Source organism: Arachis duranensis, chromosome 3, assembly GCF_000817695.3.
Source record: "Arachis duranensis cultivar V14167 chromosome 3, aradu.V14167.gnm2.J7QH, whole genome shotgun sequence".
In the NCBI taxonomy this organism is placed as follows: domain Eukaryota; kingdom Viridiplantae; phylum Streptophyta; class Magnoliopsida; order Fabales; family Fabaceae; genus Arachis; species Arachis duranensis.
In genome coordinates this window covers 132,175,685-132,192,242 of record NC_029774.3, presented here as the reverse complement: position 1 = coordinate 132,192,242, position 16,558 = coordinate 132,175,685, and the positions used below count along the sequence as shown (strand labels likewise).

At 29.2% G+C, this 16,558-nt stretch overlaps 1 protein-coding gene across 3 annotated transcripts; it reads left to right on the top strand.

The window, feature by feature from the left end:
• The first annotated feature begins 2,144 nt into the window (after positions 1 to 2,144).
• LOC107482041 (zinc finger protein 4) lies at positions 2,145 to 5,513 on the top strand. 3 transcript variants are annotated; one of them, XM_016102417.3, is made up of 2 exons: positions 2,145 to 2,507; positions 4,256 to 5,513. In XM_016102417.3, the coding sequence occupies exon 2, from the start codon at positions 4,351 to 4,353 to the stop codon at positions 5,092 to 5,094; it is 744 nt and encodes a 247-aa protein (XP_015957903.1). In that variant the 5' UTR covers positions 2,145 to 2,507; positions 4,256 to 4,350; the 3' UTR covers positions 5,095 to 5,513. The 3 variants fall into 3 exon arrangements, with proteins under 3 accessions (XP_015957903.1, XP_015957902.1, XP_020995144.1); XM_016102416.3 differs by having other exon boundaries at positions 2,146 to 2,503; XM_021139485.2 differs by lacking the exon at positions 2,145 to 2,507 and adding an exon at positions 2,605 to 2,906.
• The last annotated feature ends 11,045 nt before the right edge of the window (positions 5,514 to 16,558 follow it).

Here is a 16,558-nt window from a genome sequence, read left to right as displayed (position 1 = left end):
CAGTAGTTCACATGCATGTTTGAGAGTTTTACCGCTACTAGAAAACGGCAATCAATTCAACTAGACTACAAAACCAAAATGAATTTAAAAATACACCCCTATTTTAATGTCAATCAAAAGGGAGTGGGGGGAAAATAAATAAATAAATAAATAAAGAAAAGAAAAGAAAAGATAAAGAACAATCTGCAACACACAAGTGGGGCAAGATGGGGAAGTTATGGGAGTCCATGAGTAATGACAATGGTAGCTGCGTCAATAAATTGTAAAGAAAAATATCCTCTATTCTCACAAAAATTAAACATATATATCACCTTACAAAAAAGGTTAAATTAAATATTGAATAAAAATGGGTCCACTTCTTTCCGTAGGGGAACGGGTAATCCTTTTTAAATTGCAAATGTTATATTCTCAATGATCTATAATTAGAATTTAAAGTTGACTCCTTTAGACTACTATTTATTAACAATGATCTTATGAACAGAGTTGGCCAGAAAAAGAACTTGGGCAAATACTATTTGTGTATACATACGTAGCCAGTACTAATACCTAATTGATTTTACGTAATAATTAAAGGCACGACTTTAACTTTATGCTAATTTTGTTTACTTAAATAATATAGTAGGGACTAAGAGGCGATTATGATAGGATGCGAGTGACGACAGAGAAAGTAGGGTAACCATTGCTTTTATTATTGTCTCTGGTGTTTGCTCTCTTTTAAGTCCTTACAGACACTCACAAAGACAAAGAGGACACGGACACCAATAAATACTGCAGCACCTTTTTTAAGTACGCCTACTTAATCAATGTAACTTATACAATTATTTACAATTATTTATTTCATTTTTATTAAATCCAACAAATTATTATACACAGACAAAAATAAGATTTGGCCATTGTTTCAAAATTCTGTGTGTATAATTACATGATAAATTTAATTATATATTCATTTAATATATTAAAAAAATAACTTATTGTATTTAAATTAAATCTTAAGAATAAAAAGAGATGAATATTACCTAATTTCTCTAAATTAATTTTCAAATAGTAAATTTTTTATTTCTAATAACATATAAATAGTGTGTGTTTTAAATTATATGTTAATCGTTATATCCTAAGATAATTTATATTTTGAAGTGTTTTTAAGAAATACACATAAATCATTCTAAGGTATCGAATTTTTAAAATTGATGTAAATCATCTCGTATAATCATTTATACGTTTTACATCTAAAACATATTGGAGTTGGACGATTTATATGCAAAAGTTACCCCTCCTCACTAGTTTAGAGTGATTTATTAGTTATTAAAAATATATACTATGAATTATTAAAAATATATTTACATAAATCACTCTAGATTAGTAAGAGTTAATTTTTGTGTATAAATTGTCCTACTTCAATGTATTTTAGGTGTAAAACTTATAAATCATCATATTTTAAGACGATTTTACGTTATTTTAAAAGCTCAGTATCTTAGGACGATTTACGTGTATTTCTTAAGAGCACTTAAATCGTTCTAGAATGTAACGATTAATATATAATTCAAAACGCAAAATCCTGAAATGATTTATATATTATTAAAAATAGGAGATTCACGTTTTAAAAATTAGTTTAGAAAAATCAAGTAATATTAATCTCTCTTTATTTTGTTTAAATAAAAAATCTAATAAAAATACACGTAATAGGTTTATTATGTAATTATATATGATAGAATATAATTTACTTTTTAATTTTTGAAAAATATTCAATTAATTATCGGAATAATTTTATGTATGTATGTATATATGTATGTAGAGTAATGCTATGGAACTAGCAATTTTTGTTATTGGTAATCAGCAAATAGCTATCAACGATGATTTAATGGTGTGAGATTTCAGCTCATTCATTGACTCACATTTTTCTGCTGGTTATATGTTGGCCAAAATTCAACAAAATTGCTAATCCCCTAAACTTTTTCATGTATGTATGTGTGTGTAATATTTAATTTATTTTTAATATTATATAAAACTAACTAATTTAATAGTTATTTTTTTCATAAACTTAATATGGCTGCACTTCTAAATATATTGTAAGAATAGTTATTTATGTTTGAAGGGACAAATTCACACTGGTAATGGGTAAGCGATGATGATAATTGATAAATTGATAATAGGGGGCTTAGGAGTTAGGAGGGTTAGTAGGAAATAGAAACCTCAAATTCGACAAAACAAGTGCCTTCAACTCAGTACATGTTATCTGACTCCTCTGACTTTCCTCCATCATCATCATCATTCTCTCTCTCTCTCTCTCTCTCTCTCTCTCTCTCTCTCTCTCTCTGTAATCTTATCTCCTTTTAGTTGTTTTTCACTCACCCCTTTATGGACTATGGTGGTGAATGCTAAAAGGAGCATGCTATTGCTACCCTTTCGTCTTCTTGGTTCTTTCTGATTCTCTCTTCCAACTTCAAAGTTGGTAGCATAACCTGCACAGGATTTTATTTTTCTTCTTTCCAGTACAGTACTATATGTAAGTAAGTACTTTTTTTTTTACCTATATCACCGCCTAAAGATTTGTTTTTGATCATGTCCCTTTATTTTATTCCCCCTTAATTTTTCCTTTTCTAGTTCTTACATGCATTTGAAGACTTCCATGCTACTTCCTTACTTTGCTTTCCTCTTTCTGTTTTTGTGTTTTTTCCCACTGCTTTCCCCTTTTTTCACACCGCCTTTTCATTTGCGTGGTTTGGGATCTCATGGAGCTCCAGTCTTAGCTTGCCCAACTAATTTTTGTTGTGCCTGCTTCTTGGCATGTTGAGGATTTTGCAAGTTTTTCTTTCTTTATTTGAATTTTGAAACTGTTGTTATGAATTGTATGAGTGATTGTGTATAATCAGTTTCGTAAAGAAAAGGGAAGGGTTGTGCCTACTAAAGTGAGTATCAGAAATTAGATCTGTGTTTTAAGTATGAACTGAAAGCTTTCAATTTGGTGTTAGTAACATCCCTTATCTCTTTATATGGTTTAGTGATTTTAGTAACTCGTAATTTCCATTTTCCACTTCTCCTTCTTCTTCTTCTTAATCTCTTGTATGACCAACCCAAACCGTGGTTATCTTGGTAGCTATAGTCTCATGGGTGATGTTGGAATAGTTTTGTGTTTCTATGATATATTACTGAGAGTTAAAATCTGTCCAATTTCTGGAGATAATTCCCTCTTGATTGTTCAGATAAACAAATCTGATCCAAATAATCATAAATTTTGGAAATCTTCTTAATTTTATCTTGGGAGGAAGTCTTGAAAGTTTCCTGCTATGAGGCTTTTTATCTCAGTGTAAAGCTGTAGGTTCCAGCACACTATTCTAACTTAATTAGTGATGTGAGAAGGATAAGGATAATTATGTGATTATTTTTTGATAGAGTGATGATTGGCATTGGTATTCATAAGAAAAGAGTTAACTAGCAACAAGAGTGGCTGACGATTTGTCAGTTTCTTGAGTTGTTGGGTGTTCAGCTAACTGGTGGTGATGGGTAGCTAGGAGAGGGTAAGTGGGTAAGGTAGCAATTCATTGCTACAATTCTTCAAATCTTTTTGTTAGACAAGGCCTCCAATAAGGAACAATCATATTTCTCCGCAAAGCATTTCTCTATTAGCACAATGACTCTGACCAAAAGTTTACTTTGGCATCTTTCTCTTGAAAAATAATTTAGCCTTACATTTTCTGCTCATATTTCGGTTATTGCTGAGTTTGGATTTTATTTTCCCTGCTAAAGAGAGGCGTTGGAATATACAACAGTACAATAGATAAATTAGAGGGAACAAAAAGTTTCTTGAAATGGAACTAATTATCTTCTGGTGTGTCAAATACTGTAATGTTAGAACATATGCATACATTGTGTACATATACATGGACATGTGAGTCAATGTGGAACTAATTATCATCTGTTTTGTATGTAAATTATGCTGTTTTGAGTTTTGCAACGACCCGAGTTGGGCATTAAGTCTTACATAGCACACTACTTTATTGTGAAGGTTTTATCAAAAGAGCTTTACATAGTAAAAGGATGATGATAATGATATGAAAATATGATAAAGTAGTCCAACTGAAAGGAGCATAGTTATGTATTTAAACTACTAACAATCACATATTTACTCCTGATTTTTTAATTTTATTACTTCTCAATTTTCTCCGTGCACTGGTTGCTTGTGTGTTCCATTTTACAGCCATGAACAGAATTATCTACCTTGAGTAGCAAATAATACAAGTTATCATCATATTTGCAGGTGATAGTATTATGGTAAGATAACCACAGTGATTCGGTGAGGAATTTGCTCTGTTTAATTGCTTTCCCCGAAAGAAGTTAGCTGTTAGTAGAACCATGATGACTCCAAATTTGAACTTGGAACCTGAAAATTACTCAGAAGGCAGCAGCCAAGTAGCTTCGAGCGTATCGCTCCAAGAAACATCCCCTGAACTCAACAAGGAAAGCACCACTGCTTCCTCCTGTCTTACAAATCTTACAAAGGCCGAAGGTGATCCCAGCTCCGTGACCCTTGACTTGACACTCAACTTCAATGCGAGTGACGGCGAGTTAAAGGGTACTAGTGATGCTAGCAGTGAAGTGGGACCAGAAGCTTTTGCTTCAGGATCAGCAACTCCCAGGGTGTTCTCTTGTAATTACTGCAGGAGGAAGTTCTTTAGCTCACAGGCTCTTGGGGGTCACCAGAATGCTCACAAAAGGGAGAGGACAATGGCAAAGCGGGCAATGCGAATGGGCATGTTCACCGAGAGGTATACAAGCTTAGCATCTCTGCCTCTTCATGGTTCACCTTTCCGATCTCTTGGCATTGAAGCTCATTCTGCAATGCACCAAAGACCCATGCCACAATTGAGGGCTCCTGATTTGAGAGCCGGTGCAAAATTTGAGAGAAACCATTTTGGATCACCAATATTCATGGAAGATGAAGATGTTGGGCTATTTTGGCCAGGCAGTTTCCGACAGGTCGGGCAGCAAGCCGGTGTTAACATGGTACATGCTCAAACATCCAATACTAATTATTCTCCTATGCCACCTGCTCAACCAAAAGCATCAACATCTCCGGATCTCACCCTCAAGCTTTAGAATTTTTGAGAGATGATACATGCACTGATGAAACCTCACACAAAGCCTGGCAGTCTGGCACCACCAAAAATAAGTGGCTGGGGAAGTTCCTCATTCATCATCTTCAATCCTAACCATAGCTTCTGGGCCGATCATTGTTCTGTTTATGGGTTTATGATGGTTTTGAATGGCGTGTGTATCATCATCATCTTGCCTGAAAGATATTTCATCTTGATTTGATTCTCTAGAGACATGGAAAATTATTATTAGTTAAATAGCGCGCGTGCATTGTACAGTGAGATATGTATTATCCAATGGCGGTGTTAGCTTATTTGAATTTCTCATTAATTTGGATTTCACTTCATTGTTGATGTTGTAGCTATTATTGCTGTGTAAGTTTAGGAAGACAAACTAAATAAATGTTCTATATATTTCTACAATGTATGTTGTCATAATCTGATAGAATGTGTGACTAAACAGGTTCCTCACTCGAAGGAAGTGCTACTTTGTGGAGTCCAGCGTAGGATTACACTCCAACTTCACTTTATCTTATTATATTCCATATATTCTAATGCTATATAGGCTTAGGATTTCTCTGCTTAAATTTTCATGGAAGATACCTATCGTAACTACACGAGGTCAATGTGGTCACAGGAGATTTATGTGTCAATAATCTCACTGCAGACATAATACATGATCTAATTATGTCGTTTGATTTATGTAGTCAACTCTACCTAATTGAATAAGATTTTGTGTTGTTTATGGCTATTGTAACTACACATTATTTTGATGAAAAGAAATTCTTAAGAATCCAAGTTGCAATTTTATGTGTCGATTCTTTCATAATTCATGGGAGAGGGGGATTATTGTTATTAGAAGCAAGAAGATGCCAATATTGTATACAAAACAAAGATTCTTATTTCACCACGACATGCAAATTTGAATTGAATTGGACCGACTCTTGAAGACTTAAAGGGACATATCAATCAGATTCTAGGGAGTAAGGACAAAACGCATTTTCAAAGAACAGAACAAAGAACAACTTGCAGCATATAGGGACAAAATCGCGACAACTTTTTGTGTCATTTTGTCATTTTCTTTTGGTGATACATTGGGGCCTAGGCCCAAAAGAAAAAAAAAGAAGCCACTCTCTACCAAAGGTTAAAACTAAGTTGGGTTGGTCGAGTGGTCAGTTTACTTGTCCACTAAAATAAATGTAGAGGGTTCGAATCACGCCTTGTACATGCAACAATTCATTGACGAGTGACAGACTTTTAAATAGAACTTAGATCCGTGACGTGTTGCTGTGTTATACTTCTTCTGACAAGCCAATTGGCACAAAAATTCCCTTCTCCTAAGGTATGCTTATATACTAATTTCCATGGCCTCTTCATCATCTCCATAATGTTTCTCACCAATGGGTTGGGTACTAGAAAGTGGAAAGTTCTATTATTTTTTATTTTTGGACTGATGGATACTGAAAAGTTAAAAGGATTTTAAATGTAATGGGCTTTGATGATTGACTGGTAACTATATATGGGCATGGCTCAAAGCCTGGATTAGCCACAATGAATGCTTCATGGAACTTTTACAACTTTTGAGCCCAAAAGAAGGAAAAGAAAAAACACGTACAACTTTCTGATCAATACATCAATATATAAAAAGGAACTAGGTAAAGAGCATCTCTAAAGAGATAAGTTAAAATAGAAAATTTGGACTTTAAATTTAAAAATTTTATATTTTCTATTCAAATTTCTTATTATATTATCCTGAAAACGTATTCTTACGATATTTGTTGGTATTTTAAAAAAAAAAAAATTTTCTAAGTACATGAATAATGTTATATAGTCAGTAAATATTATTATTTTTTATCAGTTATAATTTATACTTATATTTATATATATTTTGTATACAAAAAATATATAATTTAAATAATAATAAAAATATTAAAAATTACTGTCCCTACAAGTTTTTTCAAGTAAATTTATAAGGAGTCCTCGTAATGATCATAAATAACTACGTGAACTTAAATTTAAAAGATTGTACATGACGTATTCTTACATGTTTTTCAAATAGCAAGTTAGCAACACAAAACTAAGTCTAAAATTATTTTCCACGCCATTAGACTTAAGGAGAAATTGGCCCCTCCCTTTACGTTTTGATATTTAGTGGATTGGGGAATGGCCACTCCTCATCATGTACGGCATTTGGATTTTGGACCACCCTAGTGAGTAGTGACTAGTCCATAAAGCTTTCTGTAAATGCATGTATAATTTTCTTTTTATATTTATGATCAAGCCAGCAGCATATTAATGACATGAAATTACTATAGTTTTTTTTTTACTAATAATATATTGAATTGCTGATATTGTCTTTTTTATACTAGTAATTGAAAGAAGTCAAAGTTACAATATATCTAATTAATGAAATAACCAATCATATAAAAAGAACATTCGCTTGACTTTGAAGAAAATTAACATATTCATTAGAAGCTATAAATACAATTTCTTTATCCATTTTACTTTTCTAGTCCAAAACGGTGGTCCATTTGTGGGTACCAACTCTCTTTGGGACTACATTAAATTTTTAATATTATTTTTAATTTGATTATTTTATTATTAAATCTAACGATGTAAAATTAAATACATATTTATAAATTTAATTTTATAAAATATTTATTATTATTTAATATTTTAGTTTCGTTACACATTTAAATTTTTTTGTAATAAAATTTAATTAAGTTAGTTCAAATTCAACAAAATCACTCACATATAATGTGTACATAAAATCATATCGTTTTATGTTTTTGTATTTTTTCATGCACTTTTTTTTCTTTTTCTATTAATATTGTTGCTGTATTTTATTTTTATTTCTTCTTCTCATTTTTCTCATGTATTATTGCAGTTCTTTAACTTTGTTTGATTTTTTCTTTTTGTTTTTAATCTTTTTTGTTTTATTTCTATTACGAGAATAAAACAAGAAAAATTATGAGAAGTAAATGAAGTAGATGAGAAAGAGAAAGAGAAGAAAGAAGAGTTTTTAATTGTATAAAATTTACTAAAAAAAATAACACATAAAATTTTTAGTTTTTACACCAAATTTTTGCTATAAAATCACATAAGTATCTTCTTTAATTCTATATTTTTTACTTTTTATTATTCTTTTTTTTTCTGTTGCTCTTTTTTTTAGAAGCATACCTTTTCATTTTAAATTTGAATAAATATGTCTGTACTGTATTGCAAGTTTAGTTAGTTGAACAAATGTAAGTTTACACTTATTAGATTGAATTTTTGTCAAAAATAAATATATAAGATCGAAATTTAATTAAAGTGACGCCAAAATTTAAATACAATGATACAAAAGGTAGAAAATAAATTGCATACTAAAATACCATATTAACTCTATAAAATAAAATAAGATAGCACCAAAATTACTTAAAATTGACACAAAAAATTCAATAACACGACACAAAAAAATATTAAATCTTTCTAAAAAAATTATACATTCAATTAGTTGAATGCTCATATATAAAATAACACATAAATTTCTAAAAAATAACACTGAAATATCTTCACTCTAACACCGAAATTTTTAACTAAATAGTGTGATAGAATTAAGAACTTATTTTATGAAGATTTGAGTTATAGATTCACAAATTTTAATAGAAAAGAGAATAAGTGAACAAAATCGTATATAATGCAATAAAATTAAGTAGAACAAGTGCAAAAATTCAAAATAAAATGAACAGCGATATTTACGTATAAGAAGAAGACGATGTATAAAATAACACAAAAAATTTTTAATTTGACACTAAAATTTTGCTGTAAATGCACAAAAATTTCTTCTTTAATGCTGTACTTTTTTTTGCTTATTATTATTCTTTCTTTCTTTCTTTTCTGTTACTTTATCTTACTTCTTCTTTTAGGAGCATTACTTCTCTTATTAGATATGAATGAATATGCTTGTACTCTATTGAAATCTTATTTAGTTGAATGAATATAGGTTCACACTTATTAGGACTAAATCCTCAAAGTGGTCTCTGAGATTGAAGTTATGCACCAAAATTATTCCTGAGATTCCAATTGCATAAATTACGTGCTTGAGATTGAAAAAGTTACACCATATTAGTCCCTGGCCTGTTTTTCATTAACGATGCGCTAACGTGGTTTGGTGACGTGGACCTTTGGTGACACGTGTCACCTCATGGTTTGGCCAAGTGTAACAATATGATGAGGTGTCGGTCAACGACACGTAGCATGTTGACGTTGATGGTTATGCCACGTGTCACAATATTATTTGTCCACGTGTCATCTGCTATGTCATTGTTATATATGCACCAAATTGGTCCCTTACTTTGCATCAAATGACTCATTTTAGTTCCTGAAATTGAATGTCATACACCGAATTAGTCCCTTCATCAGATTTTTCTCCCTTTTTTTTAATAAATTCAAAAAATTTAATATCTTTAAATACACTAATTTTAATTTTATCTTCTCACAAGTTATTTAAATACAAGTGCTTTTATAAAATATTTTTAAAATCTTAATTTTAATTATACAAATTTTTTCTACAATATTTTATTAAGAGAATTATATGAGATATTAATATTGATTTAGTAAAGAGTGTAAGTTAAGAGTATAATAATTTTTTTTAATACAAATTTTTAATATTTACCACCTTAATAAATATTTTAAGAATACTTGATAAGGTACTTGTTAATTAATATAAATTCATTATTCCATCCATTTTAAGAATGTCTGATTTCCCATATAATTGACTTCTCACTAAATTAATAAGATATATTTATACTGTCAATTATAATAATTCATTTTATGTATAACTTAGCTATGCGGCCTTTTCATGTATTACATTATTAATTAATATAAGCACTTATTATAACCATGGCTTGAACAGTATTAAAACAGATACAAATAAACATAAGAGACAATAATAAAGTTTTGAATTTAGCTAACATATGCTCTAATGATACAAGTTAAAATTATTAATTAAAAAATTTATTATAAAAAATATAATTAAAATTAGTGTATAAAAAAATATTGAGAATTTTAAATTTATAAAAAATGAGAGAAAACTGATGAATGGACTAATTTAGTATATGACATTTAATTTTAAGTACAAAAATGAGTTATTTGATGCAAAGTAAAGAACTAATTTGGTACATATATAACGATGACATAGGGATGACATGTGGCATAATCCAACATGTGGAATAACCATCCACGTCAGCATGCCACGTGGCATTAATACGTCATCATACCGTTACACGTGGCCAAACCACGAGGTGACATGTGCCACCAAAGGTCCATGTCAGCGCGTCATTAATGAAAAACGGGTATGGACTAATATGGTGCAATTTTTTCAATCTCAGGGATGTAATTGGTGCATTTGGAATCTCAGGGACGATTTTGATGCACAGCGTCAATCTCAGAGACCACTTTGGAGATTTAATCCACTTATTAGATTGAATTCTTACCAGAAACAAAAATAGTACTGAAATGTGTTCACTCTAACACCAAAATTTCTAACTAAATGATGTGATGGAATTAAGAATTTATTTCATGAAGACTTGAGTTGCAGATTTATAAATTTTGATAAAAAAAAAGAATAAGTGAAAAATTTGTAAATAACGTAGCAAAATTAACTAGAATAAGTGCAAAAATTTGACAATAACGATAAATGAGAATGAGAACGACAACGATAATGATGATACGTATAAGAATAAGACGACGATGACGATAATGATAAGGATAACGATGATGATGATGATGGAGGAGGAAGAGGAGAAGAAGACAACGATAACAAAAAAAAAAGAAAAAAAACGAAGAGAAGAAGAAATAGCAACAAAGGTCTAAGGAAGAAAAAGAAATATACACACACATTAAGTCAATTTATAAGCCAACGAATTGAATCTATTTTTATTCAAGTTCTACTAATTAGTATATGAACCTAACTTTTTAAATTATTAATGAGTTGAGTTCAAATTAGTTCACAAATGCAATTTCAATAAATCAAACTTAAAACATAGCTAAACTCGTGAGAATAAAGGCATTAAAGTAATTTTATATTTTATAGTAGAGTAAAGTATTTTCTATATATGTTCGTTGAATTTATATATGATGCAAATCTTTCCAAAGGTTCCAATGTTGTTTTAAGTAACGAAAGACAATATATGAAAACATAGTCGGCTTCAAGCTCGTTATATCGCAGATAGATAAGATATTGCTAAAAATGCTTTATAAAATCAATCAAATTATATTGCGATTTAACATACTTTATAATAATAGAGTGCAAAATTTTACATCGAGAACTTGTTCTAAATCCTACAAAAAACTTGCCTCGAATATGTGCAGTGGCCCATATATGTCTTTTTTCATGATATATAAAATAACACAAAAAATTTTTAATTTTGACACTAAAATTTTACTATAAATACATAAAATTTTCTTCTTTAATGCTGTATTTTTTTTCTTATTATTATTCTTTCTTTCTTTCTTTTCTGTTACTCTATTTTACTTCTTCTTTTAGGAGCATTACTTCTCTTATTAGACATGAATGAACATATTTGTACTCTATTGCAATCTTATTTAGTTGAATGAATGTAGGTTCACATTTATTAGATTGAATTTTTGCCAGAAACAAAAATAGCATTAAAATGTGTTCACTCTAACACCAAAATTTATAACTAAATGATGCAATGAAATTAAGAATTTATGTCATGAAGACTTGAGTTATAGATTTACAAATTTTGATAGAAAAAAAAAGTGAAAAAATATGTAAATAACGTAGCAAAATTAACCAGAATAAGTGAAAAAATTTGACAATAACGATAAATGAGAATGAGAACAACAACGATAACAAAGATATGTATAAAAATAAGACGACAATGACGACAACAATGATGATGATGATGATGATGATGAAGGAAGAGGAGGAGGAGGACGACGACGATAACGAAAAAGAAAGATGAAGAAAAATGAGGAGAGGAAGAAATAACAACAAAGGTGTAAAGAAGAAGAAGAAATATACACACACATTAAGTCAATTTATGAGTCTAACGAGTTGAATATATTTTTATTCAAGTTATACTCACTAGTATATGAGTCTAACTTTTTAAACTATTAATGAGTTGAGTTCAAACCAGTTCACAAATGTAGTTTCAATAAATCAAACTTATAACTTAACTAGTGAGAATAAAGGTGTTAAAGTAATTTTATATTTTATAGTAGAGTAAAGTTTTTTCTATATATGTTAGTTGAATTTATATATGATGCAAATCTTTCCAAAAGTTCCAATGCTGTTTTAAGTAATGAAAGATCAGATATGAAAACATAGTCTGCTTCAACCTTATTATATCGCAGATAGATAAGATACTTCTTAAAATGCTTTATGAAATCAACCTAACATACTTCGCAATAATAGAATGCAAACCTTCACATCGAGAACTTGTCCTAAATCCTATAAAAAAAACTTGCCTCGAATATGTACAATAGCCCATATATACCTTTTCTCATATATGTCAATAATCCAAGTCCTTTTAACTACACCAAACTCCTCAACCATTTCAAATCACTTCTGCTCGAAGACATTAATCTCATAATCTCTTAGCATACACTTTTTAAACATAGATGTGAATTTTGAGTTCCCAACATTACTTGCAGCGTTTCGAATGATATGCCAGACACATAATCTATGATGGACATTTGAGAATACCGCCTCAATGACAAACTTCATTGATGGGGCACTATCTATAATCATAAATACAAGTATTTTTTCTTTGTGGCTGCCAATAGTTGTTGTAACAACCACACATGTTCATCTTTACTCTTATTGGTAATTAGAGCACTTCCAAATACCATTGTTCGGTTGTGATGATTCACACTGAAAAACACTACTCCTAGACACAAGTATTTGTTCTTCTTGTATGTTGCATCAAAAGTTAGCACATCTCGAACACTTTATATTCTAATGGGCTTCTTCCATGACACCAAAATAGAGTTCGCAACACTCATTTAACATCAATTAAATTATGTGCTCATAATAGAGGCAAGGATCTTCATCTTTATAGTTTTTGAAGTATCGCAATGCAGCTCTAACATCACCTAGGACATGACGCCTTTGCCTAACAATTTTATTGTACATATCTCTTAAAGTATAATTAACATTCTCATAACCACCTACTTGATTAATTAGCTAACATAACATATATACAGAGTGTGTTAATGCTTGCTTTCTTCATGTTGGTTATTTGTCCAGCATCAACTTCTGTCATTTTTTTGTATAAGAAGGAAACCAATTAACTTAAGATCAAGGCAATCATGATTATGTGACTCAACAAACAAAGGCACATGCCATTTTTCAATGTAAGCCACAAAACGAACAACAAACCTAGCTAGGCAATCACAACTAAGTCTTTGATTTTGGCTCTTTTTTTCTATTTTTCATATTCTTCTTTGTTGGTTTTTCAAGTTTTACATTTTTTAGCACCAAAATCAGCAAATTTTGCATAATCCTTATAGAAATCAAATGTTATCTAAAGTTGAGAAAAATGAAAACATTCTATCTCATGAGAATATATATTCAAAAAATCAACCATGACAATATTTTCAATATCATCTATTCAATATACTTAATTCTTTTTATGTGAAAAATCGTTCTCATCAAATATTACTTAAAATTTGTTCTTTTAAGCCTCAAAATTCATAATTTCTTGCTCAATTTTAATTTGATACATTTTTTAAAATTCTTCTCTATCAACTGCCTCCTTTATTATCTCATAAAAAAATATTTTTTTAATTTTATCATCCATCTCAAGATCGTGCTCAACAATTTCATTTACAACCAAATCATTTATTATTTGTCTTTGGAGTAATAAATTCAAATCATTTAGATTTTTTTATGCTCTTAATTTAGTATTAAAAAAAAATAAAACAAATTTTATATTTTTTAATTTTTCTAAATTTATATATTTTTTAATACTAATACTATTATTTCTAACTCAACAAATAATAGTTCTTTAAGTTTTTTTTTCTAGTTTTTAAATTTTGAAAAAAAAATAGAAGAAAGCGTTGAAGTTTAATTATATGCCTTGGTAGAAAACAATTTCTCTTATACTATGAAACACTAATGTTGATTAACTTTGAAAAAAAATAAAATGTGAATTATACAAAATATGAGGAAAAAATATCAATAACAATATCACAGAACCAAAAAAAAAATCTGTAAAAAAATAACATAGAACTATTAATGTAAAAAAAAAAGGTAAATATTAAATTGGTATTCGAAAGATTTTGACATTGATAAAATAGTACCTGATTTTTATTATTGATAAAATGATTCCTGAAAGATTTTAAAATTTGACAAAAGTGACCAATCTTCAATTGAGTTACCTGGAGTTAAGGTTTAAGGATGACGTGTCAGTTAACAATTTTCATAATTACAAAATTTACCACTTTTAATTTTTATAATTTTAAAAACACCCCAATTTCAATTTTTTTAAAACCGTAATTCCCTTTCTTCTAGAACGTTTGTCTCTTCTTCTTCCTCAGCACCTCTTCCAATTTTCTTTTTTTTCCCTAATAAACTCTACTTCATTTTCGTTCGTCGCCGTCTCTACCTTCCTCCTCTTTGTTTCTCCGACCAACCTCCGACTTTGGCTTACTACAACAGCGTCGCCCTCCTCCTTCCTCCTTCTTCTCTCTCTTCTAACCAAAAATACTTATTTGAGGCTCAACCCCTTCTTATCAAGACTCAACCCTTTTTTTTCATTTCTCTTTTATTTTTTTCTTGACCTAATAGTTGTGATGCTACTATGGCTATTGAGCTCATGATGGGTTGTTATAGAAACGACAACCGCAGCAGCAACTTCACAACTTCCAAGGCTGAAGAGAACGCCGTGCAAGAAATGGCATCTCTCTCAGAATCAGCCCCAACACTTTAACGCTTTTTCTTCTTCTTTTTTAATCAAGGCAGTTTCACATATGTCCAGTAAATTTTTTTTAGCAAAAATAGTAGCAGCAAAACTAACAAAAATTCCATCAATTCTTCACTCAAAATGTTCACATTTTTATTACTATTATTATCCAAGGAAACTGACACTTTGATAGCGTGGTTCAACTCATATTCAATCTCTTAATCCGCCTCAAAAGAAATCAGATTTTTGCTGTCAACTTGCCCCCACTCCCAATTTTTATAAGCATCTTGTCTAAAATATTTTATGTATCTTTCTTAGCTGTCTTACTTGAGGTCTCTCCCGTAAAAAAAAAAAATATTAGGATTTTTGAAAATGATGATGATTTAGAAGAAGAGATGAGAGTTTCACAGAAAGGAGATTAGAATTTTTTAAAAATTGAAATTGGGGTATTTTTAAAATTATAAAAGTTAAAAATGGTAAATTTTATAATTATGAAAATTATTAACTGACATGTTATTCCTAATTTTAACTTCAGGTAACTCAATTGAAAGTTGGTCATTTTTGTCAAATTTTAAAATTTGTTAGAGATTATTTTATCAATAACAAAGATTAAATATTATTTTATCAGCATTAAAATCTTTTAAATACCAATTTAGTATTTATCTTGTATAAAAAAAAAATTATATGATAAAATATAAAATTCATACATTAAAAAAGATTTATTAGTAATTACATTTCTCTTGTGTCATCATCTGAACTACTATTGTTGTTATCAATTTCGATAAAGATTATGTTTTCCATATGAATTCTAATGATTAATTAAAAATTGTTACAGACTTACGGATGTCTATAAGTTTGGAAAGATTTATTATTTTATTTTATTTTTAAATTAATATTTAATATAGACTTAAATGACACAAAAAAAAATTAAAAATATAATCATAAATAATCAATATTGAGTTATTGTTGTAATTAAAAAGAGTATAATACTAATATTGCAATAATAAACTAACGATTCTTTTGCAAATGAAAAAAATTAATTGTATTAGACAAAATACTGAAAATAGCAAGGACTAAGGTAAATGCCACCGTCGGAGACAGTTGGGTTACTCAATATTGAGAATTGATTGGATTGACTTTTAATTAATTTCGTTAAGAGTAAATAATTATTTTTAATAATAAAAAATTTAGGCGCTGATAAAATTAAAAGATATCAAAACTAATAATATACTCACAAAAATTAAATTTCATTTAACAAAAATATTCTATGATTAAATCTTTTGTTGACTACCTTAAAATTTTTTAAAATTTTTAAATTGTCTTTTTTATCATTTTAACCTCTTAATTCTTTAGTCGAGTTCAATCTTTTAATCTCTTTTATCAATATTATCTTATCATGTATGAATACAGGATACGATACGATATGGAATACATCGACATACAAATTTTAAAATTTTACAAGACGTGAAGATACGTATACATATAAAATATAAAATATTATTTTAGATAAATTATAATAATATTTTGATATTTTATTAATATTAAAATATAAAT